General features: G+C 45.5%; 1 protein-coding gene across 5 annotated transcripts in view; it reads right to left on the bottom strand.

Moving 5' to 3' along the window:
* The window catches only part of RIPOR3 (RIPOR family member 3), a 77074-nt gene that overhangs the window by 9984 nt on the left and 39375 nt on the right, over positions 1-27715 (bottom strand). For all 5 annotated transcript variants that reach the window (XM_075901202.1, XM_075901204.1, XM_075901203.1 and 2 more), the window contains 12 exons: positions 27686-27709; positions 27474-27527; positions 25602-25751; positions 24514-24577; positions 23661-23704; positions 22731-22856; positions 20284-20429; positions 9106-9235; positions 7510-8094; positions 5719-5858; positions 4121-4244; positions 1084-1219 (listed from right to left, as the gene is read on the bottom strand). In XM_075901202.1, coding sequence (XP_075757317.1) covers positions 1084-1219; positions 4121-4244; positions 5719-5858; positions 7510-8094; positions 9106-9235; positions 20284-20429; positions 22731-22856; positions 23661-23704; positions 24514-24577; positions 25602-25751; positions 27474-27527; positions 27686-27709 — 1723 coding nt within the window. The remainder of the gene's footprint in view (positions 1-1083; positions 1220-4120; positions 4245-5718; positions 5859-7509; positions 8095-9105; positions 9236-20283; positions 20430-22730; positions 22857-23660; positions 23705-24513; positions 24578-25601; positions 25752-27473; positions 27528-27685; positions 27710-27715) is intronic.

Raw genomic sequence — 27715 nt, 5'->3', positions numbered from 1 at the left:
GCCAGTTACAGTGTTTCTGAAAGTGTTTCCATGGTCCACTTTCAGAAACACTGTTCTAGAGAACAAGAAAAATACCTGGCTCGTGTTTCTTGGAGCTAATTCCTTCTCAAACCCAAATGTGTGGCCTCATCCTACAGTCATTACTTAGGCAAAATTCCCCTGGATTTCAATGGGAGTTTTTCTGAGTAAGGCTTGTGGGGTCTTGCCAACATTTTAATTTGGATCATCACAATAAAAACTCCACAGTGCAGTATCTAATAATCTCATTTGTGTTGCTATTTCACTCCTTTTTGCTAGGGAGGGATAATATTGGTGTCCCAGGGCCAGACCAAAGGGTTAACATTTTCAAAAGTGCTCACTGTTGGCTTAACTCCTGTTGCATCTAGTCCAAAGGGAGTTGAGTTGAGTAAAGCCAGTGTTGAGCACTTTTTAGAAAATCGTTGGAATCCAAAATGTAAAACATGGCCCCCTGTGTACAGGCTGGGGAAAGCCCCTTTTGATTAAATACACAATCTCTGTGGTTTACTTGCAGCAATAGCCATGTGATTTCTTCTTGCTCAATTCAAATCTCTCTTAATTTGGAGCTGTGGACATTGTAAGTTGTATGTACTGCTCTAAAACCCTCTGCATGCTCTTCACACTGCAGAGAGACTGGTTGCATTGTCCCAAAGGGCTGCTACAATCCCACTGAGTTGTGTCGCTGTTCTCAGGATCTTCTCCAGAACATGCACAAAGAGAAGGTGCCTCAGACCGGGAGGCAAAACCAAAAAAACCTTTAGTGTGCCCCTGCACTACACGGATCTGTACACTTGAGCTCCCCTTGTTTCTGTGGCAGGCTCATACAGGGCCAAATGAATTATTACCTGAGTCAGAAATTCTAACTGCCCTGTCCTTTCTAACCAAGAAAAAGCTGAGCCCCAGCTGGTAGCACTTATGACACATCCATAAAAGCTGCTTTAATGGGGAATTGCTTTTAAAGCCATCAGAACCAATTCCTGATTTGTCACATGAGGTGAGAGCCACATTACCTGCGCCTTTCTGATCTCCTATATATGCTTTGCCATCACACGCCATGTTACTCACCCTCCTCAACAGAGGTGAAACTCCCAGCTTCCAGAACAAAGAGCTTTGAGATGGTCTCCAACACTTTTTTCTGCCGTGACACTTCTTCCAAAAGGCTCTCCTGGACAACTCGGGCGATGTTTGTCAAAACCAGTTTCTGAAACAAAATGTACTTTTCTTCAGAGGCTAAGACGAAAGCTTTGCACGACGCAAGAAGTGCTGAACCCCCTTGCTTTCAGAGTTCAACTCTCCCGCGGCCAGGGGAGAAGACCACCGCCTCTTTCAGAAATCCACTTATCAGGTGTGGGTCTTGGATGGACTGAGCAAGAGATGGAAATAGGAGACAGACACGTTGAAAGTCACTGGGAAAGGATAAAAGGAGTAAGAAAACCCACAAGGGTGATGTCATGCAGTGTTCCCTCTTAATTTTTCATGTCCCTGTGCAGAAAGAATTTGATTATGTGCACCAATATGAAGATGTCTCATCTCACCTCCATATAGGTGCATATAACAAAATTCATTCCCCCTTTACCTCAATTCTCTGCCCCATCCCTGAGCCCCCCCCCCACACACATCCCAGTGTGCCTGGGTGAATGCTGTGGCTGGGGACCAGGGATGGTGTTGGGAATGAGGGTTTTATATAACAGATTACCCCATAGAGGGCTTCCTAATCCCCTCTCTCTGCAGCAGGCCTGGGCCAGGTGCGAGGTACCTCTAGTCTAGAAGATATTTTATTAGGACCTTGTGACTTGAAGACATCTAACTTGCCTAAATTTTTTTTTTAGCTTGTTTTCTTCCCTATCTGTCTGGTTTTTTCCCTATTTCTGGTCCTACCTCAGCATTCATTACATTAGATGTCAAATTACTACTAACTTTTTTGTGTGAAAACAAACAAAAAATAATTTAGCACTTCTGCCATTTCCAGATTTTTCTGTTGTTGTTTCCGCCTCCCCCTCGCTCCCTCTACCCTATCCTTGGTCAGCTTGCTTCTAAAGTAGTTGTACGATGTTTTCTTGTTACCTCTTATCTCTCTAGCTAGTTTAATCCTGTTTGGTGCATTGACCTTTCAAATTTTGTCTCTACATACTTGTATTATTCACTTATCCATCCTTTTTAATTAGACCTAGTTTCCACTTTTGGGAAGGGGCTCTCTTTTGAAGATCTCCTGTTTAAGCCAGTCCTGGGTGAGGAGGAGCGCTCAGGACAGCGGGTTGGTTACGCTGGCCAATCTCATGTTGGCAGGTGTTAGAGGGGTTTGGGCTGTCCTGTGTATGAGGGGAAAGGAAGAACTCAAGCTGGCCTGCTACAGATGGGTAGCAGGAACACTTGGGCAAACCCCACGTGCTGAGATGGGGTGAGGACAATGCTGCTGCCCCTGCCCCAGGCACATTAGTGGGGAGAGGGACCTAGGCCCTGCCCCATGGGGTTTTCCCTTTGGGAAAATAGTCACACTAGTTAGGTTGGACATTAGGAAAGACTTCCCGTCTGGGGGGGGGAAACCTCTGGAATAAACTGCCTAGGGAAGTTGTGGAATCTCCATCAGTGGGGAGTGACTGGGTCAGAGCAGAAGGCTATAAAAAAGTAGTGGATGGGGGAGAGATTAGCCTCAGACTGACGAGTTCTCTGTTCCCAGCATAACAGGGAGGTGCTGGTTTAGAACCAGCAGAGGCAATCAAGGGCAGTGGAACACCTGGGGCTAACTGACCAGGCCTGCAAAGTCAGGCCAGCCTTGGCTAATTAGGACACCTGGGGCTAATTAAGAAAACCAGTTCAGACTGGCTCTAAGCAGCTTTGCCTGCAGTTGGGGCATGCATGTAGCTAAGAGGATGGAGGAGGGTGCTGCTGAGAGCAGGAGGAAAGGAGACCACAACTGAACTTGAGGAAGATGCTGGGGAAGCAGCCCGGGGGTCTAAGAGCTGTCTTATAGCAGGGGTCAGGGACTCATACAGGCAGCTACTACTACAGAGCCCTGGGCTGGAACTGGAATATATGGTGGGCCTGGGTTCTCCCCAGCACCCTCCTCCCTATTTCCACTCAGGGAAAAGGACTGTGGAGTTTATTCTCCGTTTCACAATACCCTGGCTGAGGATGAAAAGAGCACAGGCTGATGTATAGTACTGGTGTGTGGAGTGTCCTTCTATAATGCCTTTTATACATCAGGGCCTGATCCTAACGGATGCTGATATCCTAGTCAAGTGAGTTGGGATTGTGCTGGTCAGCATTTCTGACTCCCAAAGGTGCTCTAGGGAAATCATCACTACTTACCCTGGATACTGGCTGTTTTACTCCAGCAACATCTAATTTTTCTCTCTCTGAAAAATTGCTCCCTTGCCAATCTGTGCGTAGTTTGATCCAAACTCTTCCTACTTCATTCACGGCCAGCTCACCATGCATAACTCCTCTGAGTGCAGAGCCACTATTTCCTACTCCAGCAAAAAAGGTCTGGTTTTGCAGAAGTGCAATTCCACCAGATTTCTCTATGCATAGATCTGTGTATTGCAAGTTGAAAATCTGGCTCAAGCGATTTGCATTTCCATTCTTAGTCGTTCCATTTTATAACAGCCTCATAAGTCGCCAGCTCGGTCTTTCCTTGGTGGTTATAAATGATTGCCCAGATCCTCACCTACAGCCAGGGAGTGCACAGTGCAGCTCAGGAAGGGTGGGGAGATGAGTGTTGCACTCCCTGATCCTCCACCAACTGAATTAGGAGCTGGTTTCTGGAGTAAATCAGGGTAGTGTGAAGGCTGCCTTATACAATTCCGGCTCTCCATGGATGTGAAAAGTAAATAGAGCATAAAGGGCTGGGGCAGAAGTATGTCCCAGCTAGGCCGACTTTCCCTCCAATCATGTCCCCTTTCCCAACAGCCAGAGAAAATGGGGATGGCACAGAAACTGTTCCTCCCACACTTAACAGAGAGTCCTGTGTTAGGACGATTCTCATAGAGCTGGCTATGCCTGCTTTGTGCTCCTGCAAAAATGCAGAGTGCCCACATGGCAGCCTGGGATTTGAGCCAGTACCAATCCCCTGCAAATGGATCTTCTGTGCGCCACTACTTACCTGCAAGAGAGCTTTGCACAACTGCAGATGAACTACCAGAAGTCTGTCTAAATCATCATTTCCGGTGGTTAACTCTGCTGCTTCTGTTTTCGTCTCATAGCCCAGTGTGTTGTCATTGTACGTACTGTCAGCAAAGTTGAAGAGGGGGAACAAGTAGTTAATGTTAACTAGTCCTTGGGTATGATAAAGCAGAAAGAGCTAAACACCAAGAGAAAGTGAAAGTTATTTAAAAGTCTAGAAAGCACCTCTTGCCATTAACTCCCAGAGGTGTGAGAAGCAAGAGTGTGGTGGGTGCTGCAGCACCCCCAAGTTTTCTACCCAACTTCCCCACATCCAGGGACTGCGCTACTGCCAGCTCCACCAGCCCTGTGTTCTGACCATGGGGCAGCCCCTCTGTGATCTCCCCACCCCCATGTCCTGCCTTCAGGTGGCCCCTCCATAGTCCCACTGGTCCTGCTAGCTTCAGCACCCCTTGGGGTTGTGCAGCCCGCTATCCATGGGGCCCAGGCCACCAGACCTGGAGGCTGCACTGCCACTTTGGGTCCTGCCGCCAGCCTGGGGCTCTGCAGCTGCCTCCAGCTATGGCTGGGTTGCCAACTCTCCAGGACTGGCTGAACTGGATGCCATTAGCAGCAATGGTGTCTGGTCTGTCTGGTTCAGGACAGCTGGTAACTCCAGGTGTGACCACAGCCTGGGGTAGTGAGGGATCTGAAAAGCTGAGGGGAGCGCAAGCCTAGCAACCGCACCCTAAAAATAGCTCCAGCGCCACAGTTAACTCCTGTATCTTCAACACAGTGAGTGTGAAGGTTTCTCTACCTGTCTTCTCTGTAATCCCCCAAATCTCCAAAGTGGCTACCACTTTTGACAAATAACTGACGCCCTTTCAGAGGAGGGACCCTGCTCTCTTGATTGTGTGTAAACTTCCGACAAAGGTGAATATGGGGATTTACATCTGTAATTCTTGTGTCAGGAAGGCGCCCTTTTATCAATTTATCCTATTAACTCAACATCTGAGAGGGCTACCATCCAAAGACACTACCATCCTACTGTGTACTGAGTGGCTGGCCGGTTCGGAATGATGTACTGCAAAAGCAAAATAAAAACACTTTGTTGTCTAGCAATTCCAACTCAAGGATGCTCTGCAGGCTAGTCTAGATGGGGGTACTCTGCACTTCTTAGAATCAGGCCCATAATCAGTGTTGTGAGCAAGGGTTGCAAATATGAAACTGAACTCAGTAGAAGGAAAAAAATGGAAGAGACCAGTGAGTTGCTCCTGGCCTGTTCCCTTGCAGAATTGCTCCTGGTCATACCCATGCATCTGTCTTCTGCAGACTAGTTTTAAATGTCCCAGTTATCCCATTCTGCAGCTTATTAGGGGGGAATGTTTTTCCAGATATTCAGCCTAAACATTCCCAAATTTCAAGCCATTACCAGGTTAAGTTTCATAGTATCTAATTCCTCTCCCTCCTGGATGTTTGCACTCTGGGCACCAACCTCTTCATCCTGCACAGCCATTGCCTGAAAGTTCAGTGTATTTAACTCCTACTCTCTCTTATCAACCCCTCCCATCCTTCAATGGGAAGCAGCACTCTGCTCACCTGAGACTGTCTGTCCTTATGCTGCCAAATAAGGAAACCTCATCAGCACTGCAGTCCGTGTTTAAAAAGTCAAAACTTTCCAGCACCATCTCCACCATCAGACTCTCCATGGATGAATGTTCCTGACAAGATGTCTTCAGCTGTTGGTAGATAGGAAATAGAGTATTGTTCTTTACAAGGATGCTTTGAGAACTCCTGATCCAGAGCTATCGGTTTTATATTGCCACCCATTACTGCAGTATCTCAGTAGCTTCAATAGCAAAGTCCCCAACCCTTCAAGGAGTCTCTGACATTTCTCCTCTTTCTCTTGTTGGGGTAGAAGTTTTGTGAAAGGGCTTGGTTTGGAGGCAGTGTTCCCTGTAAGCTGGGCGCTTGTGCGGCCTCTCAGGAGAGATTCAGATGCCACCCAGCTGATTAGCAGAGCACCCACAGCGAAGTATTTTTTTTCTACTGGTAGTGCACATTCACACATGCCTCTGTGCACGTAAAAATTATTCTGCACATGGAAAAAATCCACAGAGGGATGGGAAAGTTTAGAGGGAACACTGTTTGGGAGCTTTTTTTTTTATTATTTTTCTGAACACTAAGTCGTTGTCATTATTTCAGACCTCAGTTGAAATCTGAGGGTGTGTCTAGACTACCTAGTTTTGTCGACAAAAGTGGACTTTTGTCGACAAAACAATACCAGCGTCTACACTACCGCGGAGTTCTGTCGACATAATGTCGACAGAACTCCACGGTTTTGTCGACGCTGGTATACCTCATTTTACGAGGCATAACACTTTCTGTCGACAGAACTGTGTCGACAGAAGGTGTTATTGCCTGTAACACTGCGTCCAGACTATGGAGTTCTGTCGACAAAGCGGCTTGCTTTGTCGACAGAACTCCATGTGTCTGGACGCAAATTGTCGACGGAAGTTTTGTCGACAGTATCTGTCGACAAAACTTCCGTCGACAAAACGCGGTAGTCTAGACGTACCCTTACAGTATCTTCTCTCTCTCCCCTATGCACAGGGCCTCCTCTATCCCAGAGCTGTGCGACAATCCACCCTTTGCCACAAAGTTGTGCTCCAGAATCTTTTTATCTAAGGGGGGAAATGTTTCTACGCTCATATGGTTGTGAGAATATCCTTAAACAGAAACTGAATTTTAATCTGATGCAGTGTCATTCCCCCTAGGGTGCAGAGAGCCGGAATCACGAGCTCTGATGATCCCGTTCATCGAGGGATATACGCTGCTGACTATTTTAGTTGATATAACCACAAAATGTGCTTATCCTGATCCCAAACTGATTGAGATGTAGAATTTAATATAAAAATAAAATATAATGGCTACTATCCTTATTCATATTGGGGGGTTTATTTTCCATTAAAATCTTAATTTAAATGAAGTAACTGTGGAATACCATGCCAACTTCCCACAATGCACGGACCTTCCTACAGAATTTAGGTCCAGCTTGACTTAAGAGTACACAGGGTCTTGATTATACTCTGCTTTCTAATTTCTCCTTCCCTCTGTTATTCATCTCTGCAGAGCATGTTGGATAGAGTGTAAGAGAGTTGTTACACAGACTGAAATGTTGTTACACTTAGCTAGCTGGCTTGACTTCCAGTCATTTCTGAGTAATGCCTAAGCACTGATGGTCAAACCAACATTTTGGGAACGTGCCACTGAAAATTTTGAAGCCATCGATACTCCATAATGTGGTTATAAGCCCCTTGGAAAAATAAAAGGAAAAATGATGAACAGCAAACTACAATTTATTGCACAAAGGTGAAATTAAAACCACACCTTTAATTTGTCCCTGATGCATAAAACTTGGTACTCCAGTCCCTCCAATGGGGTTTGCCCTGGATTCTGCGACTTCAGCAAATTTAATACTTCTTGAAGGAGTTTCTCGACTGCTTTGGCGCTTCCAGCTGGTTTTATGTCATTTTCAGCATTCAAGTTTTTCCGACCAACAGACAAGACATTTTCTTGTTCCACAGACTGATGACTCCAGTGCTGGCTGACAGAATCTCTGCCCTCTTTCCTTATGTCCCATAGGCTGGATGGGCTATTTGGCGCTCCATCAATGGGAGGAGTCTCTTTCAGGATATCGAGCGTTGTGTGGTTTGGAGACTTGTGTTGTCTTCCTTCTGCACTGGCATCCTGTACAAGAACTACTGGCAGGGTCGTGTGGTCGGAAGCTGGAGTCACATTGCTGGTTTCTGTCCCTTTCTGATCCTGGGAGTTGAATGAATCGGTCTCCGTAGAGCTGTGTTTTTCAAGCCTCCGATGCACGTCGAAGTCATAGTCAGCCAAGTAGCTCAGTATGCAGGGGGCTTGTGCCTCATTGTTTATGTCACAATGGTTCTTTCGTTGCTGCAAAACAGACTGCAGCCAAGAAGAAGTGATACTTATGAGATTTACCCAATGATGGAAAGCCCAGGAAAGACCCTCAGCGCTTAACCCCCACACTAACCTTCCACAGAAATTGGGGGTAGGGCAGGACACAACTAGAAAGGCCAAATGAAGAAACCCCCATGCAGACCAGAGGAGTTGTCAGAGCAAGCCACGTAGCCCAAGAGCCTCAGGGACTCGCATTTAAAGAACTTTAAATGGAATGCTAAAAAATACTCAGACGCCAGTGCCTGTCACATTTCTCATTCCGAAGGGACTCTTAACAAATCGGTTCAAACTTTTTGGCTGGAAACCATTTTCATGTTTAGTTATTCATACAGCACACTCATTAAACAACTGTATAGTCCCACGCTGCCACTGTTTGCAGAAGAGCTGTCTACGAGCAATGTTTTGTACTCCCTCTGCTGGCTTGGCAAGAGCACACAAACCTGAATGTAAGGCTGGTATGGGAACCTGAGGTTAGGGGAGTATACGCAGGTATGCCTCTGTTACATATTACCTGTGCTAGTAAGAAGCAGGAGCATAGGGAACAAAGCAGCAACACTAAGTGAAAATCTCATTATAAACACAGCAGATTCTCTGATCCAACTGCACTACATTTGGCTCTAGATGGCGGGGAGGGAAGACGGAATGCTTTACACTCCACCTTTAAGCCACCACTATGGTTCGCTGCTCCTGGGATTGGCCCGTTCCCAGTGTAGACTGCTCTAATTTATGCTTGGCTGCACAATGCCTGATGGGACTGTTCCAGCTGCCATGGTGAATACTTGGCAAGGAAAACAGTTTTGCATTTTAAGATTCCAAAGTGGGATTGAAAACAACGGGTTACATTTAAAAAAAAACAACACCCCATAATGATCACCCTACTGCCCTGTGGCAGTGGTCTGTCCAGTTTTATTCTGCAACCCTCTGATGTCCTCTTCCCCCCGCACAGTCCCAGTCCACTGTTTGGGCACAGTGTTTTACTTCCCCCATCATACTTACGAGATAATATTTCTCTCTGAAGCTGGGTGTGTTTGGTGGAGTCCAATTGTACAAGGAGTTTTTCCTACTGCCTAGAGAAAATTTGGAAGTGGTTCCAGGTGACAAAAACAGGTTCTCTGTGTCAAATGGGCTGTGAGAGGAGAATACAAAGGGACAAATGTTAGTGAAAGCCAGGAAGCATTTAGATGTTTAGCAACAGGAACTGCAATTGGGATTTGAGCCCCACAGCATCACCTTGACCCCAGAATTTTATTTTGTAATATTCAGCTCTTGTCTACACTGGAATGTTTTGTTGCCAAAAACTGCTTTTTGTTGACAAAACAGTGAGAGCGTACACACTACGATGTAACTTTTGTCGGGAAAAACACACAGTTTTGTCAACAAAAATCTTCCAGCCCTACAAGGGACTTTTGTCTTTTCCCCTCCCCCTTTTATTGTCAACAAAAAGCCGGTGTGGACTCTTGTTTGTTTTGTTGAGATAACTGGCTTCCCCCAGTATTCCCCAATGCATGCCCTGATGACTGTGCTCAGTGTTTTGTGATATCTGCTGCCTTTTCAAACCTCCTGGAAGTATCTGACAGCTGAGTGAGCTGCTCTGTTTGGGAAACAAAGAGCAAATCACTGGAATGCTTCTGTTCTGCCCTACACTAGAAATATAAACTGCTGCTACAAGGGGAGGGCTAGAGAGACTGCTGTGCTGCTCTGACAGAGAGCTTAGAGAGCTAGGAAGGAATCCCAAAAAATGCAGGGATCAATTCTGCCTTCCCACAACACTATAATGAGGGATGCTTACCCAAAGAGCTCGCCAGCCGCGCTGTCCGGCTATCTGCACATGCGCAGATCATTCTGCGCATGTGCAGATCGCCGGAACTCAGCTCTTCCGGTTTACAATCTACTCGCCACGGGCAAGTAGATTGTATAATTTGTCGAGCCCTGCTTACCCACATTGCTTTGCTCTTATATGTCGATTTGGTGCCATCAAATGTTGACAATGGGAGGCAGGAAAAACTGGTCTGGATGATTTTCACAACTTTTTCACATCAACAATACTTTTATTGCCAAACCTTCCCAGGGTGAGCATAGCTCAGGTTAAAAGAAGAGGGAGGTAGCCCCTCTGAATTACGTGCTTGATACCTAAGCTGCAAGAGGGAGATAGCAGACCATCATCCTAACAGAGAGAGAAGTACTGAATAACTCATCCTTCAGTCACGGAGGTTCCAGCAGAGCCTAATCAATGCAGCACACTCTAAAGTGACTTTTTTCCCAGAACTGGATCTGAGCGCTCACATCCCATACAGTAATTCCCCAGCTATGGTCCATGAATGGCAGATTGGCCACATGGTGCTCCAGAAATAGATGTCCAATGTTAAAGGAAAAATAAAAGGAATGTGTGTAACTTTCTCCAGAAGGGGAAAACACTATGGCTACATCTACACTGGCGTGTTCTCACGCAAAAACTCTTTTGCGGAAGAGTTCTTCTGCAAAAACTCTTCCAGAAGAGAGCATCTACACTGGCATGTGCTTTTGCGCAGGAGTATCCATGCCAGTGTAGACGCTCTCTTGCGCAAGAAAGCTCTGATGGCCATTTTAACCATAGGGCTTTCTTGCGCAAGAAATTCATGTTGCCTGTCTACACTGGCCTTTTCTGGAAGAGCTCTTGCGCAAGAGGGCTTATTCCTGAGCGGGAGCATCAGAGTTTTGGTGCAAGAAGCCCTGATTTCATACATTAGAATGTCAGAGTACTTGCGCAAGAACACGAGGCCAGTGTAGACAGGCAGCAAGTTTTTGCACAAAAGCAGCCACTTTTGCGCGAGATCGCGGCAGTGTAGACACAGCCTATGAGCCAAAAAGTCACAAAAAAGGTACTATGATCCTACATGCACTTATGCAACTGCTGTAGTTGCCACAGGATGTTATGTCGCTGTGCATGGCAGGAGATGTGGTTCATGCAGTTATGGCTAGAAAGGGAGTTTCTACATGTCTATCCCTCTAGATGGTGTCCATCCTGTAAAGAGCCCAACAACCTTTATTAAAGGCGCTTGCTGCCTATCCTCAATGTTCTCGAGAAGATCACTAATCTTCCCCTTTCCAATAGATGTATCTGCTGGGAGGGCTCTCAGGGGAACTCTTGGGTAATGCTTGACAGGGTTCCCTCTAAGCTGAGCAGTGGAGTGGCCCTCTAGGTGAGATTCAGATGCCACCCAGCTGATTAGCAGAGAGCCCACAGCCAGCAGCAGTTGACAACACATGTTTCTACTGATGGGGCACATCCACATGTCTTGGTGCGCTTAATACAATTTATTCCATGCATGGATGGGAAAAAATTAGAGGTAACACTGACTCTCTGAGCCTTCATCCACAATGCACCCCAACTGAAAAGGAAGAGAGGAAAAATTCATGGAGTTCCCCTTCTTGATAGACCTAGGGCATTTTTAATTAAATTTGTTCCTCTCTCATGTACATTTGTGCAGGAAGGGAACATATTTATATAATCTCTCTCATCCCACAGGCAATATTTTTAAATGAAGGCCAACTACACCGCTAAGGAGTCTGCACTCCCAGTGGGAGTCCCTGGGATTTCTGAAATGACCCAAACAATAGTGGGCACAAATTAAGTTACATGGAGACTTTTTCCTCTCACTTCCAAACCAAGTTCTATTTCCCTTTTATTGAAGGAGCAGATGGCTGAATATAAACATTTCAGGCACACACATCAGTGTCTGTGGTCATCCCACCCTGGAGGTATCACTCTCAGAATGTCTGCCTAATGCATGTCAATTAGCTAAATTAACCAGTGTATCACAGCTGGAGTCTGTCAAGCAGTTCCACTGAGTCAGATTAGCAGCCATCTGCAGCTTCTCACTTTGCAGCAAATTAACTGTCTGACAGTGAAAGGACTTGATCCAAAGAATGCCAGGGACTTACTGACAGAGGCAAACAGTTTACACCTACAGCATTTTGTTCTTAGAAGGAGGATGGCTGGGGAAAGCCCTTTCAGATGTTCAGTTTCAGCTTTTAGAACAGTAACAAAGCCATAAAAAAAGAACACAGAGTAAAGGTATAATGAGACCAAGCTAAGGCCATTGTCCTCCTGTGAAGATTCATATAATCCTTTATTAAAGAAAAAGTATTAAGGGTCTGTTTACAGTGCACCTAAGTTCCTCCCATTTCAAATTCAATTTTTCTATGTCATTGATAATTGTATGCTTCCAAGTCATCTTAGGTCTCCCCCTTGTTCTTGTTGGATTACGGTAGCCCAGTGTGCTGAAAAGCATGAGATGGCTGAAGGTCTCAGGTAAAGTAAGGTTACAGTACACTCTGACTCAAGTTTCAGCCCAGTTCCCTTTCACCCACACACAAATTAGTTGGACTCAGGTTTGCAAGCCCGCAGAACTTGAGTCCTAGGACCCTGATGGGGAGTTAGGTCAGAGCCCAAGTCTTGCTGTGATTTGGATCCATGCCCCATCATATGGCAGCGTGCATAGGTCGAGCCAGAGACCCAAGGCAGGGCCTGCATAGTGCAGCCTGGCTGCATTAGCACAGCTGACAGACCCAGGTCCCGGAAGCGTAAACTAGATTTCAAGTGCAGTATTGATTTTCCAGCCCAGGCTTGGAAACTCCATACAGGCCCAGGTTTAATGTGCAGTGTAGACAAACCCCACGCAGTACTCCATTAGGGCATATCCGCCAGAGAAGGTTAACATACAGGTGTGTGTGTGCGCAAGAGATTTACCCACACCCACGATGCTGAATGGGGGAGAAGGGAAACTGCTCAACTAAGGGCTAGATTCAAATAAGGAAAAAATTGGCGTTAACTCAAGTGGCAGGAGCCTGAGCTTTTAAAGCAGCAGGATCTGGGTTCTACCCCTTCTCTGACTATGTAGTGTTGAGCAGCACAGAAATAGCCACAACACTAAACTACGGGCCTCCTTTCGGCAGGGAAAGCGGTGCTACATTTTCATCTACTTGCCAAGGTCCCAAGCTCTCCCGGGTGGCTTTGATCCTTGGTTCAGCCTAATTCTCTTTCCCAGCACGTGGGCCACTAGGAATGTACCAAGAAGCAGGTATTGTCAAACCAAGTTTTCAGCAGGGTTGAATTTCTCCCACCCCCCATCACTCCATTGGAACAAGGAGGCCGCATAGAAGGGTGCATTCCAACATAGTTGCAGCCATTCTGGGAATCACCGTGGGCCAGGCAGTGGAGGGGTGAGGTATATAAGGCTTGAGAGAGAACGTGGCGTCCCTTTGTGAGTCTCGTTACTGTGTGGATTGGCCTGGTGACCACATTCCCCTCCTAGCCAGCAGCGTGGACAGCATTCTCTTCCCTCCGCTCATCCTCCACATGCAAGGTATATTTATGCCATAGCCGGAGGTGCACGCGCGGCTCCCTTTGGCATACCTCCCCTAATTTCAGTTTAGCTAGCACAGCTAAAAGTAGCTGGGAAGAGGAGGTGGCACAAATCCTAGCTCAGGCTAGGAGCATGAGTTCCAACCCACAGTTCCAGGTGGGCTAATACAGTCCACCGTGAAGCATTGATGAGGATATTTCACTGCCATGTTTAGCCATGCTAGCTTGACTAACAATAGCATCAGTATGACCCATGTTCCCTGTTAGCTATGCACTTGCGTAGCCGCTCAGGAGCAACTCCAAAGCTGCCCAGCTGACTAGCAGAGTACCCACAGCTAGGTTCTTTCTTTCTCAGGGTGGTGCACATTCACCCATGCATGCCTCAGTGCACATACAAAAAGATATCCGCATGTGGATGGAAAAGTTTTGAGGGAACAATTCCCATCTCTGAATCCTTCCTTTTCTGGTGTCCTCAGCAGCTGAAGAAGTGAGCTGTATCTCATGAAAGCTTATGCCCCAATACCTAATAAATTTGTTAGTCTTTAGAGTACCACTGAACGCTTTGCTGTTTTTGCTGAAACAGACTAACACGGTAACCCCTCAGAAACTGGGCATGACTGTTTCTTACTGCAGTGTAGCAATACCCCAACCCACAGAAGTATACAAGAGGCAGTAGGACTTTTTTTTTTTTTTTTTTTTTTTTTTAAATCAGCACTATCTATGCTAAGAGCTTCTTTTGGATTTAAATTGTGCATACTATTTGCCATTAGAGCTCTCACCCAGTCACCACTGAGGTGGCCCAAAGGGGAAGCTTGGGTGTCAGAGCTGGACTTGATTAGTCAATAACCATTTTAAGGAGGAGAGCTGTTGTTGCTCAGAGAGAAGAGCTGTTATTTTGAGTGATTTTTTTTTTTTTTAAATAGAAACATCCTTTTCTTATCGCTGGCCAAATATTCCTTAGCATAAGCAGCTTAGCAGATAAGCTGTCAGAGAAACAGAGTCTGGCCAGTTCCCTATGCAAGTACTCCAAAGAAGCTGCTTGGTAGAATACCAAGGTATTGTGCAAAACTTACACGTTAGAGAAATGGCAGAAATTCTCTGGTAAGCATCAAGATTCCTCCTAGGGATTAGCTCACAGGGGATGCCTGTCATCATTAACGTTGTTCCCAGCTAGGAACGTTAATTGAAGGGAATCAGCTAATCCACCATCGACTAGTTGATAAGAGGGGAAAAACTGCAGAGGGGTTAGCTCCCAGAACTGCTGCAGCTCTGTCTTTTAAATGTATGAAGAGCCACCAGGCTCTTCATACATTTAAAAAGCAGATGCGCAGTAGGGGGGCAGGGGCAGGGGCAGGGGCAGGGGAGGGGAAGCAGATGCGAGACAAATCAGCTGATTCCCAGCTCGTGCCCGGTCCCGATTCCCAGCTCACATCTGGCCCCCACTATACCTCTGCCTCCCCTACCCACCCCAGACAGTGCTGGGAAGGGGGGGGGGGGAGAATAGAAGAGAGAAACGGACTTTTAAGCCAGCTCCCCCTAGCACTGGCTTCTGCTCCCCTATCCCCTTTGCTGCCTCTCTCTGATAGACACAGCAAGGTGGGGGGAAGCAACTAGTCGAGTCAGTACACAACTATCAGATAAGCATATGCTTATCATCGGATAGTCGAATAGTCGCTTACATCCCTATTCCCAGCTGTGCGGTCATCAAGTTGAAGAATGTTACTGCTGGGCTAATGCTGCCAAATATTACCAGGAAACACTTTGATTTCTTAAAATCAAATCACTTCACAAGTGTTCATGCCTTCAGTATGGTGGTTTATGCCACACACTACAATAGCTACGCAAAACTCTGGCAGAAAACAGCAAGTTTTCCCACTGTGAAACATTTGCAGAAAGTGACATTTTAATTCATAAACAAACCCTGCCAAGCTTCCATTCTGAATTATTCATCCTGTCACAACCCAGAAACAGTATCACGTGACCTCAATGTCCATCTACGAATTCACACAGCTCAAATGGATTACTCGCTGGAATTGTTCAGCAAGTTGTTGTACATAAAGAATAAATCAGAGAGGTAAGGAATCTGCAAAGGCAAGTCATAAACTGAGAGGCAGGATTGATTAGTGGTCGTATTTTTCACTTAGTTTTTCAGTCTACTGTGTTGGAGCTGAGCTGTTGGTTGGCAGCTATGAGAGAAAAGGAAGAGACCTGTTGAATTAGCACCAAAATAGCAGCATGTGAACCTCAAAAGATTCATACAATCGGAAACAAGCAGAGATGGACTGAGGCCCAGTCTCCACTAAGGAAGAAAGTCAATCTAAGATATGCTAGCTACATGAATAGCTTAGCTGGTGACAACGTACCTTAGGTCAAGCTTCTGTGGCATCCCCACTGCAGTAGGTCAATGGGAGAAAGTCTCCCATTCACTTCGCTTACTCCTCGGGACCTGGTGGATTACCAAAGTTGATAACGGCATCATCAGCCATCAATTTAGCAGGTCCTTACTAGACCTGCTAAATCAACCCCTGGGAAATTGATCTTCATTGCATCAATCACCCGGTAAATGAAGACAAAGGCTTTCACGGCTTAGCCAAGTCTACCATACCAGTAAAACTGCTCTTTTGCCAGCAACACAGTACACTAAAATAACTCTTCTGGCAAAGTGTTCTGAATGTAGACCTGGCCCTAATCAGAATTGAGTGGATTTGTGTTTTTAGTATGTCCTTTGCACACTTCGCAGTTGTAGCTAAATGCCAAAAGAATCAACAGCATGTCAGGAAGATTAGAAAGGCAGATACGCCATTTGCCTAATGGAGTTTTTAAACATAGTCCATGAGATGGAAAAACTACACAAAATCCCAGAACAAGAAGATGTGTTACCACCCTCTCTTCCCTCAGATTCAGAAGTTTACATGCACATAATTACAGAAACAGCACCAGCAGAATTACAGGCAAAGCAATAGTGTTAATTCTTGGTAAAGTCGTTTGCCTTTGCTCGTGAGAGGGAAAATTAGAAAGGACGAGATCTCTTCCCAACTCAGCTTTGTGCAGATACTGTCTCAGTATGCTGCTTCCCATATTTCACCAGAGAGCAAGAGATGGTTTAAAGACTCATTCAGTATAGTAGAAACACCTCCAAACAATGCATTCAGAACTTCAGTTTACTTTTTCCAATGCAATGTTCTTGTTCCTTTTAAGCCCAGAAGTACAGCACACAGGGCAGTGTGTTTCTTTCAGAGAAGTTTGAGAGCCTTTTGTTTTCTTCTTCAAAAGGTTTCCGGCTTGCAAGAAAACCTGAATACCATGCTGCTGCTGCTCCTCAAGTCCCAAATTAGAGTGTGGGTTACTAAAAATTAAATGTTCAAGCACAAAAACACTTAAAAAAAATTGTCCAAAAAGAATCAGGCATTTACCATGGAAGTTTGCTTTTTTGTTGTTGTTGTTGTTGTCAAAAACACCACAAATACACACAAACATTTTTAGCTTTAAAAAGTCATTAAAAATGTTAAACACTTCTAGCCCAATGGCCTCTGCTTACAACTGCAAACCCACACACATATCAGAGTAGGGTTGCCAGGTGTCCGTCCGGTATTTGCGCTCTTTGTCCGGTTAAAAAAAAAAATCAGAGAATACCAGACATGTGCAATGTCCGGTATTCTGATTTTTCCGGCTGCGCTCCGCACTGAAGCCTGGCGTGGGCAGGCGTGCGGCTGGAAGGCGAGGCCACGATCGGCGCTAGGACCCTGTAATTGCGCAGGAGTCCCAGCTGGGTGGCGGGGCTGCGATTGCGCTTCAGAAGCCTAGCCAGGGCAGGGGCGGGGGAGAAGCTCCCAGCCACTCCCCCCTGCCCCGGCTAGGCTTCTGAAGCACCCAGAGCAGCGATCGCAGACCTGCCTGCCAGCTGGGGACTCCCAGGCTGGGAGCCTGTGATTGTGCAGAAGGCTGGTAGGGGTGGGGAGGCAGGGAGGAGAAAGTGGCTGGGAGTCCGCTCCCGCCAGGCGTCTGTGCAATCACAAGCTCCCAACGCCGATCGTGGCCCCACCTCCCAGCCTGTGAGTCCCAGCCTGTGAGTCCCAGCTGGGAGGTAGGGTTGTGATCACTGCTTATCCTGCATTTCTCCCCCCCTTTTTTTTTGCGTGACCAAAAAAATACCAGGGGTCCAGTATTTTTTGGGAGACCATCTGGCAACCCTAGAGACAGGTAACACAGAGATCAGCCATCAGAACCACAGTGGTCAATGCCTGTGGAATGATGCATTGCTATCAAACTAACGACTAGCTGAAACTCCCAATAAGAAAGGTTAGGGGCCTCACAAACCTTGGAACAGCAGCTGCAACTACAAAATACAGCCAAAAATATACACACTGGTGCCTAACGCTAGCTCTCAGGAGAAAAAGAGATCATAAGTGGGCAGGCACAGAGCTCTGCAATGTAAGCAGGTTTTCATTTATTTCAAGCGTTTGAAAAACAAAATATCGGTCTGGTCAAAAGCATCTGAACTACAGGAACACTGAGCTAATCAGATGTAGAAGAAAATTGTAGGATGCGCGAGAACCATTTGCTCCCAAAGAGGCATTGGAAAAACCGTGTAGTATACAGTACACCACAAATGCCATGTGTTGCAGAAGAGCAACCTGAAAATTCAGCTACATTAGGGAAGGAAGACTCATGGGAAGTATTTCATCTGTTGGTAGCCAGAGACCGCACAGAGGCAGAAGTCAAGTTAGGTTTCCAAATGTGTTTGGAAATAGAACTAGGTTTTTAGAAGATGAGAATCAGGTTGTTCCTCATTCCTGAAAGAGGGGCCTAAACCTACAAGTCCTTCACATCTGAGCTTTGCATATTTGTTAAATTAGAACATAACCCAAGGCCCTTTTCCAGGCCTACTGGTGGAAGCGATGAAAACAGCCATTGATAAAGGTGCTGCTGTCATTGATTGGCTAGGTGAGTACAAACATAGTTAGGTTTGAGATAGTGGAGGCTAAGTTAGTTTGCACTGGACTGCACTTCAAATGTCAGGGGTTGCATGACAACACTGACACTATTCACCTGCACACACACAGTCCTCCACCTTCCCACACACATACAGAGCCACCTCCCAGCATGAGTAGTTTGGATTCATTATGGACACCAAACTGTGGATCAACAGAATGACAGGCACTGCCTCGGTTTCTCTAGGAAAAAAAAATTCAAAGTTTGCCACCTTTTGTAAATGCTGCCTCTTTCTTGGCTTGCTTTGCAAGTTATTTCCTTCTCATATCGGCAGTGAGAGTTTTAGATTACTTGAAATGGAAAACAGAGATGAGTTACAGTGCACCAGTATGCCTTGTAAGCTGTGCACTTGTGTGATCAAGCAGGAGACACTCAAAGGCCACCCAGCTGATGAGAAGCATGCCCACAGCTACATTTTGTGTTTCTTGCTGGTGCACATGCCTCAGTGCACATAAAAATCATTCTGCACTTGGATGGAAAAGATTAGAGGGAATACTGGTGTGCACTTCTGCTAGTGAAAAATCCATAGCAGATTCATTTACCTGGAGTGGGGATGGAGGGGAGAGGTTGGAATCTCCAACCCCAGAGGTTGTTGAGTCCATTCTTGACAAAGCCCAGGCTGGGATGATTTAGTTGGGGTTGGTCCTGCTTTGGGCAAAGGGTTGGACTTGACTTCCTGAGGTCTCTTCCAGCCCTCTGATTCTATGACAATCTTTTTCTACCCCTTTCAGGAGAGCAGGTCAGAGATATTTTAAAAAGGGAGCTGTCATTTCAGTCTAGCCATGGCCACAAAAATAGTCTGTGTCCTCTCTTCAACTCAAAATATACCAGCAATTCACATCAGGAGAGAACTGTTGTTAAAAGAGCCATCCTACAGTGGGATAGGCAGGACAAGCACATGGCCACATCTTGTATGGCTCACCTCACACACAGAAGGGCACCAAATGCAGCTGCTGTCTACTTGCAGGAGAGTGCCAGGATAAAACGGTCACAGACCATAAATTATGGAGGGGTTCAAGACACAAATTAAAATTCCTGGAGTGAGGATTTTGATGTGCCCCTTGCAAGAAAGGAGAGGAGGAAATCTCTCTACGCAGCACTCAAAAATACAATCTTGCCTTTATAATAGTGGTAGTTTACTATGAAAGTTTACAAATCTAAAATGTAAAACAATGCATCAAATCCCATTCCACCTAACTCTCAGGAAGACGGGAGGATTGATACAGCATAGAAGTAATCACACTAGGACCCTAATGGTGTTTCACAACTGTGCACAAGGAAGAACTAGAACCTGCAACCGTGATCACCATCTAAAAGTCGAGTGCACACAGCAGCCAAACTTCTGAGGAAACCTTGTTTCTAAAGGAGGCCTTGGCCCCTGTAACTGGAGTGATTTCTCCACCTGTGTTCATATGGAGGTGACTAAGAGCTGCTGTTTTCAGCTTCATTTCCATCCTCGTTAAGTCCATCCTTTGTCTTTCAGGGATGTACATACACCCCAAGCTAAACAAACGCTGGACAAGGCAGACGCCTAAATAAAAGCCAGACACAGCCAGCTCCATTGTTGGCAGCCTCAACGCAGAGCACAGAACTGAAGGGCTATGGAGCTAAAGGCTATCCTCTCCCCCCTAGGACTGGTCCCTCCAAATCAGGGTTCAGGCACATTGGTTGGGATATGGTGGGGATGCTTGCACTCCTGCTACCTAGGTTGCACCTGTTGTATTAACAGAAAGAGGACTGTTAAAGTGCCCTCCCCCACCACCACCACCACCTTACAAGCACTAAAACCATCTTAACATTCCTCTCCACCAAGGTTTGGTATTTGGAGTTGTACTCACTTCCAGACGACTTCCAGCTGGAGCTTGATGGTGCCTAGCTCAGTTATATCCACAATGATCGCCTGAGGTCTGGTGGTAAAGAAGTTGATGCCATCACACGTTACCATGCCAACGAGAATAGTAGTCAGTCCCCGCAGCTCTGTGACCTACAGAGGCACAAACCCGTTTTGCTAGATACCTGACACACGTCCTGTAGCTCCCCTTTGCTGGAGACCGCGAATTGGAGCCAATGGGAACGGCGAGACTCCGTAGGTAAACAAAGGGCGCGTGGGCTCATGGCCCACTTTGCGAGACACAGCCTTAGGCAAACTTTTTCAAGGCTGACTGTGCCTATGCTTAGGCCTCTAAATAATAACGGGATGATTTTCCACAGATGCTGAGCCATGTGCAGCTCCCATTCGCACCAGTGAGGACTAGGAACATTCAACACTTCTGAAAGAAAGAGTCATTCCATTTAAGAGTCTAAACGTAGGCATCCAGAAAATTCTAATTTTCACGTATACACAAATAATTGTAACAGACAAACAAGCTGGAAGCCTGGGACCCATTTTTCTGCAAGGTATAAGTTACAGCAAGCCTCACCCATTCCTGGTTTGATCCAAAAAAAAAAAAAAAAAATCATCTCTAGAGTAGAGCTCTGTTGGATTATCTAATCCATCTCCCCACTAGTGCAAGGCAATTCCCGTATCCAACAGAATCTGGCCACACAGCCCTTGTCTACCACTCCCTCCTGGGCTGAGCTGATCTCAGCCACAGCTCAGAATCAAAGCCTACAGGTATTCGGTTTCTCTCCTCTCATACCTTCACAAATAGCACACCATTAATCTGTCAGTAGCTCATCCTAGCTGTAGCCATTTACACTTGCTTTGCAGCCTAGCACACAGCTTCTTTGACCACAACAGGGCCCAGCAATGCCTGAGAAACAACTTTCTACCTCTCCCCTGTCTGCAGTCCTGGAAAATGGGGCTGGAAAACTCCAAACCAAGATGCTGCTGTACAAAGGCATATTCTTTCTTTGTGAATCAAGGTGTCTGCCCTAGTCAGGCTCATGGAAAAGATTTAGCAGGTAACGTTTTCAGAAGCACTTAAATCTCATTTGAGAGTTAATGGTAGTTCGGAGCCTAAGTCACTTTTGGAAGTGGGACTCCAGCATTTTTGAAAATTTGACCCAATACATACTTGTGTGGAGAGGGAAAGCAGAGAAACTAGAGTCAGTTGGGTTTAATAAACTGGCACGCAACCTAAATCATGTAACCTCTCTCTCGAACTTTGAGGTGAGTCATCTTCACTGGCATACAGAACAATTCTTATTTTTTGCAAATATTATGAGAAACCATGCAGCTCAATTAGCTTCTCTCTTAATTCTCATTGTGCAGTGGGGGAAAAACATTTCTAAAAGCTCTACTGGCTAGAAGTCAGGAATTCTTTCCTATACAACTCTCATGCTGCCAAAAGGGTGGGGGTGTTGCAATATCTATTTTGTGTGGCTTTCAAACCCTGAAAGCCCTGCGTTGGCACTACAGAAAGATGTGTTTCGCTCAGGTAATGAAGGGTGCAGCCAAACCCTACAGCCTATTTTAGTCTCAGCTCCCACCTAAGTTGACCTAAGTTTAACTGCAGGGTCAGGCTCTCAGAGAATTCCAGAGCACAGCATGAGTTTGTTCCTGAGCAGCAGCTCCCAAGTTGGGATGTAATGTGAAACAGGGGGAAGCAGCACTAGTAATAGTAACAGGAAGATCCTTTCCCCAACTTCTATGTAAGTGAAAGAATAAAAGCTTCATCTACCATGCATCGATATTGTATAGCATAGAGACAAGGTCTTGGACTCTGTTACAAGAATACAGGGTTCTCCAATAACCCACTCTAATACCAAGTGGACACATCCTTCCAAAGATACTGAATAAATTATGGCCAACTCATGTGGGCAGATGGCTTTCATTAACTCCAATAGGATGTGTGGATTTATAGCCTCTCTAGGGCAGAAGAAATTAGGGGCTGAGAGAGAAGAGGTTATGTAGGGAAACCCTGGGGAGGGGCAAGTCTGCCTTATTCACACAGAGAGAGTGTTGATACATACATTTACAAACTTTTTTGAACCGAGCAAGAACACTGGGTATTTAATCCCAAAATCTCATGTGCAATATAATTACTCCCTCCATGCAAGGGACCCCACATCACCACCAAGTCTTGGATGCCGATCTTAAAAACAAGGGGTCATTCTAATATATGGAAAAAGCAGAAGCATTAGCTCAGTTGCCATTACAAGAGTCCTGGGAAACAAGGTAGAAGCAGAGATCAGAGGCTAACTCAGTCAGCAGAACATCAATTAATTGCTGTTTTGGTGGGGTGGTGAACATTCGTGTTGTTTTTTTAAAAGCATCCTAGGCAGAGAACTGGATAGGAAGGCAGGCTACCTGCTAACCAATCCAACCACTGCAGACAACTACCTTTATTTCAAACTTCTCATTGAGGTTGGGTATAAAAACTTTCTCTTCCTCATCCCACGTTTGGCTGTCATCCGTTTCAATCTTGCCCTTCAGCTTCCATTTCTGGCGCCCTAGTCGTACAGACACCTAGCAGCCACACAGGGAAGAGGGTGTGAGAATCAGCACAATCCAAGACAGCGTATGGAACGACATCATCCCTCCCTCCCTCCCTCCACATATGGTCCTTTGATTGCTATGCCTTTTATGAAGCAGGGGTGATGCAAAAGGAGGGCTGGTAATTTGAAATGCCTTGTTAAAAATGAAATGCAGCCAAGTAGCTTTGTGCCCCACCTGTCCTGGAAGAACTTGGGTGGTTACATCAGATACCAAAGCGTATGTGCTGTTGTAATGCACAGAGAAAGTTATTAATGTGCAATGTTCAGCATCAGAGCAGGACAGGTTTGAAACTGACTTGCAGTTGTGACACTGGCATAAAGTAAAGGGTATTAGGATTGAAACCCCTGGGATGGATTCAGTCTGTAGCTCTAGGCTTTGTGGGCACAGCTACGCAGTCCTGTGCCTTCCAGGGCAGTTGTGCCTAATTGGGATCAACCCTAGAGATAGGCAGCAGTATTGCTGCTTCTCTCTTTCACAGAGTTTTTAGACTCTGGTCAGGTCCCCAGAGAAGCTCTTCTGGAAGAGTTACATCTCCCAGGTTACGGTACATGGACCTTGCCCTCTATCAAGGTACTAGGCCAATGCCTTTAGCATCACGTAGAGGCAGGAGTAACTCAGGAGTTGGACAGAAGCACTGCTTTCACCAGTACAGGTTTGGTTTTCCTGCATTCCCACATTTGCACAGCCTGCACACCCCCATTCCCCACCTGAACATTGCAGGTGCAAGCCCATAATTGTAAGTTACAAAAGAAAATGGATTGCCGCATACTGCACCTCATATTGGTCCCCTGGGCAGAGACGTGCGTAGCCCACCAACCCTGAAAAGAGAAGGAAAACCCCTTCCAATGTTTGTAACCTGAGAGAGTTTCACAACATCTACTAACAAACCTTAGCTTGCATTAAGCACCCAGGTGACACTGATTAACATCCCCTTACAGCAAGGCTACTCAACATGTGGCCCGAGCCCACACCCCGTTTGTTTGTGGCTCACGGTGAAGTTTGGGTTTACGCAGGGCTCAACATGTGGCCCACGGGTGGGAACCAAAACAAACAAACAAAAATAGTCAATATAATGATCTTATATTGATATGCAGTTTAGTGGTTAAATTCCTGGACTGTCATTGTTCATTAAAAATGCTGGCATATGGGTGGAAATTGCAGAACTGACTTAAATAGGACCTGTGTGTTGTGTAGTCTTGCCTTAATCTTTGTATTCATGCCCATCAATGAGAAAGAAGCTATTTGCATATATATACACACAACCACACTTAAGTTGCGGCCCTCGGCATGTGCTTTGAGTATCATTATAGCCCCCGGAGTTCCAAAGTTGAGTAGCCCTGCCTTACAGCCAAATCCACATGGAGGAGCTGTTCACAAGTCAAGCCATTTGTCTCACTTAAAATCACCAGCTTTGCACAGGGGCGGGGAAAAGTCCTCTTCCAACACTCACATATAAAATAACACTGCAGAGCAGGGACAATGGGAACAAACCCAGGCTCATTAAGAGTCAGTTTAGGTTCCTGACCCAAAGCCCAGTTTTCCCCACCGACTTCAGTGAGCTTTGGACCAATCCCTACAGCAAACCTAAAGAGCATTTGGCTCAAGTGATGAATAGTACAAGGACTACCTTTCATCTTCAAGTGAAATTCTCCCAAATGAACCTCCAGTGCCCCTTCAATCAGACACATATCCTGGAAGAGAAAGACAGAACCATCACACTGACTGAAGAGTGGAGCAAATTGAGACAACTGCAGTCATTTGTCTCCAATCTTGAAGATAAAAAACACATCAGAGACAAGATTAGAGCCGTTTACAAAAGCACCCACATTTTACACACTATTAACACTTTTCGCTTACGTGTAACCGGAGCAGGGTTTTTGCTTTGTTTTTTTAAACTGCTACTTTCAGGATGGGAAGTTATATCCCAGCTCTGCAGAGGAGCAAGAGTGTTTCAGTAATAGGCGTCTAATTGTCTTTCCCATTAGGTTGCATCTATGCTTTGAGCTGGAGGGGTAAATTCGAGCTTGAGGAAACATTGGCACTAGTACTGATGGAATTGGGCACTTTAAGACTCTAGCGACAGCAGCTGTACCAGTAGAAGAGTGAGCTAAATAACTAGAGAGCAATCTTGTCCAAAACCCTAGGCACATATTCAGACAGGTGGCCCTTCCCACTACTTGTACTGTTACAGCTTTGCTATTTTGAGCATGCTAGCACCATCAGCGCTAGCCTGAGGTATGTCTTCTCAAGCTGAAATTCATACCTCCAGCTTGTAGACCTACCCTTCCTTACTCACACAGTAGGTTAATAACTATGGGTCCCATTCCATTTCCTTCCAAAATCAATGAAAAGACACCCTCCCCCCACTAACACCCTATGAAAGCTAGATTAGGCCCTAATGTCACAGATCAAATTCAAGGGACTTTCTATGCAACCAAATGCGTTCATGAAGAGTGCAATCAATCACACTGCATTACCCTGTGCATTTCACTGCATATTAAGAAGGGGGCATTAGACAGCAAAATACTTTTAGAAAGGAAGCTGTGAGTTGAAGATGCATAACATCAGCTTCATCTAAATTTTACATGTTACATTCTAAGTCCGGGCTACAGGAGAGCCAGCAGTTCAGAACAGCACATCTTGGTACAGTATCCACTGCTTTGACTTTAGGCAGAAGAGTCAATTCTTTGTCAGATGCTTGAAGAGTTATCCTACCTCTGTGCATTCTTGGAGGTTCTTATAAAGTTCTACCAGGCTCTCTCTGGAGGCTTTAGTGGAGGGTGTCAAGGAGAAGGCACGTTTCATATTAGAGGCCCCATCCCGCAGCCTGCACTGGATGCAGTAAGTTTCATACAGTTCTTCTATCTTCAACAGGAAGAAAAAAAAAAAAGAGAGCGAGAGAGAGAGAGAGAGAGATTTTGTGTTTTACACCAATCTGGTGTCAGTTTCCAGTTTTAATGAGTTGACAGAAGTAACATTAACAGGAGGAATTTTAGTTTCTTGAAGATTCTCCTTGTAAGAGAGCAAATCTCACCATTCTAGCAAAAACCCAGGACCCCTTTCTTCTCCCCCCCCCCCCGCCCCCACAACTTTCATACAAAACCTTTTCAACAAAATGGATCCACGATGAAGAGAAAAGCGGATGAACGATTAAACCTACCAGCTAAAGACTTTGGTATTTTGTACCATACAAGAAAAGCATGCTAATAAGAGGGTTCTACATAAACTTAAAACATGTCACGGTTAAAAGTCTGTTCCAGGTTTAAGGCCAAGAATCCAAAATTAACATTCACAAACGCTTAAGTAAAAGCTCATTTTCAGCCCAGGCCTACAAAACCTGCTAACCCACCCCAGATCCTGGAAGCCTTTAATTAGCTGCTCTGCACATAACTTATGAATGGCCACCTGAAGTTTAGGGGTACTGTTTATCTGCTGTTTTGACTACACAGCCTTCCCTATTTCACTTTGTTTTATCTACCACAGAAATTTAAGCAGAGCGCCAAATTTCTTCCAATAGTTCTTCTAAAGAGAGGGAACCAGTCTTTGGAAGCCACCATCACAGATACTAGACATAGCTTTAAAATTCTAGCCAGCTCTCCAACGTGCTTAGTGCAGTGATCTGAGCATCCTGAAATATTGAATGCACTTCTTACAGCATACCTATGAGGCAGGGCAGGGCTATTATCCCCATTTCACCAATGGCAAACTGGGGTACAGCAAGGTTAAGTGACTTGCTTAAGGTCACACAAGAAGTTAGTGGTGGAACAGGGAGCTGAACCTCAATCTCTAGTGCTCTAACCACTGACCCATTTTTCCTAACTCACACAGTCAACAGGAGCATGTTGAGGTGGCTAGAGATAGGGCTGCTCTCTTTGCTTAATCTCAAAACCTCTGTGGAGAGGCATTTGGCACAGACACTTCAGTACTAGCTCAGAGAAAGGCTTCTGTTTACTCAGGCTAACCAATCTCTTGCCTACATTCAAGTCATGGCTGAATGGAAGTCTGAGGCAGGCATGCTAGAGGCTGTGTAGAGTACATCATAGTTCTCAAGTGTGTTTAGCGAGGGCATGACTCGAAATCAGGTTCATTCAACTATTGCTAAGCCAGGAGGTGTGAAAAGGGAAAGGGAACATGGTTTAATTCTGGGGCAGGGGGGCAGTCACTAAATTCCCATTGGAAACACATACATGGAGGGGTACCTGTGTAAGTGATATTTGAGCTCTTTGAATTGGACAAGAGATTGGCAGAGTCCATTAAGTGCTACCACCTATGCTTCCAGGAAGCAAAAACAAAAAACCCCAAACACTCAGCCCTGCAACTCCTCCAAACAGCACCTTTCTATATCCTACCATCTTACTCAGAAGAAACTAGTTCTGCAGGCTAAGGCTGGGCTGTGCCCAACATTGAGTCTGAATAGAGCCATTCAAAAAAAAAAAATCCCCTCCTCTAATGAAAGCAGTTACATCTTTTAGAAGTCCCAAGGCTACTTCCCCTCAAACAAGCGACCATCAAAATATTTTCAAATCAGAATGTTTAGACAGCAGGAAAAGCCTCTCATGCATGGAATATAAATAGATCTCCTCTTACCTTGCTTATATGAAATTCCAATTTTCTGATGTACCTTTCAACAGAGCGAATTTGCTTTAGAAAGGGAAAGAAGGATTAAAAGCGATTTAAACATTCCAATGATGCAGCATTAAATTAGTCAGTGAGAATATAGTATCAGGGCTCACACTTCACTGTTCATTGATTTCTGGGACATATCCTATCTCCACCCCTCCAAAAGAATGAGGGCTTACCTTATCCAGATCATAATAGAAAGCCTGAAA

The sequence above is a fragment of the Pelodiscus sinensis genome, chromosome 18 (genome assembly GCF_049634645.1).
Source record: "Pelodiscus sinensis isolate JC-2024 chromosome 18, ASM4963464v1, whole genome shotgun sequence".
NCBI lineage: Eukaryota > Metazoa > Chordata > Testudines > Trionychidae > Pelodiscus > Pelodiscus sinensis.
This window is presented reverse-complemented; position numbering and strand designations above follow the sequence as displayed.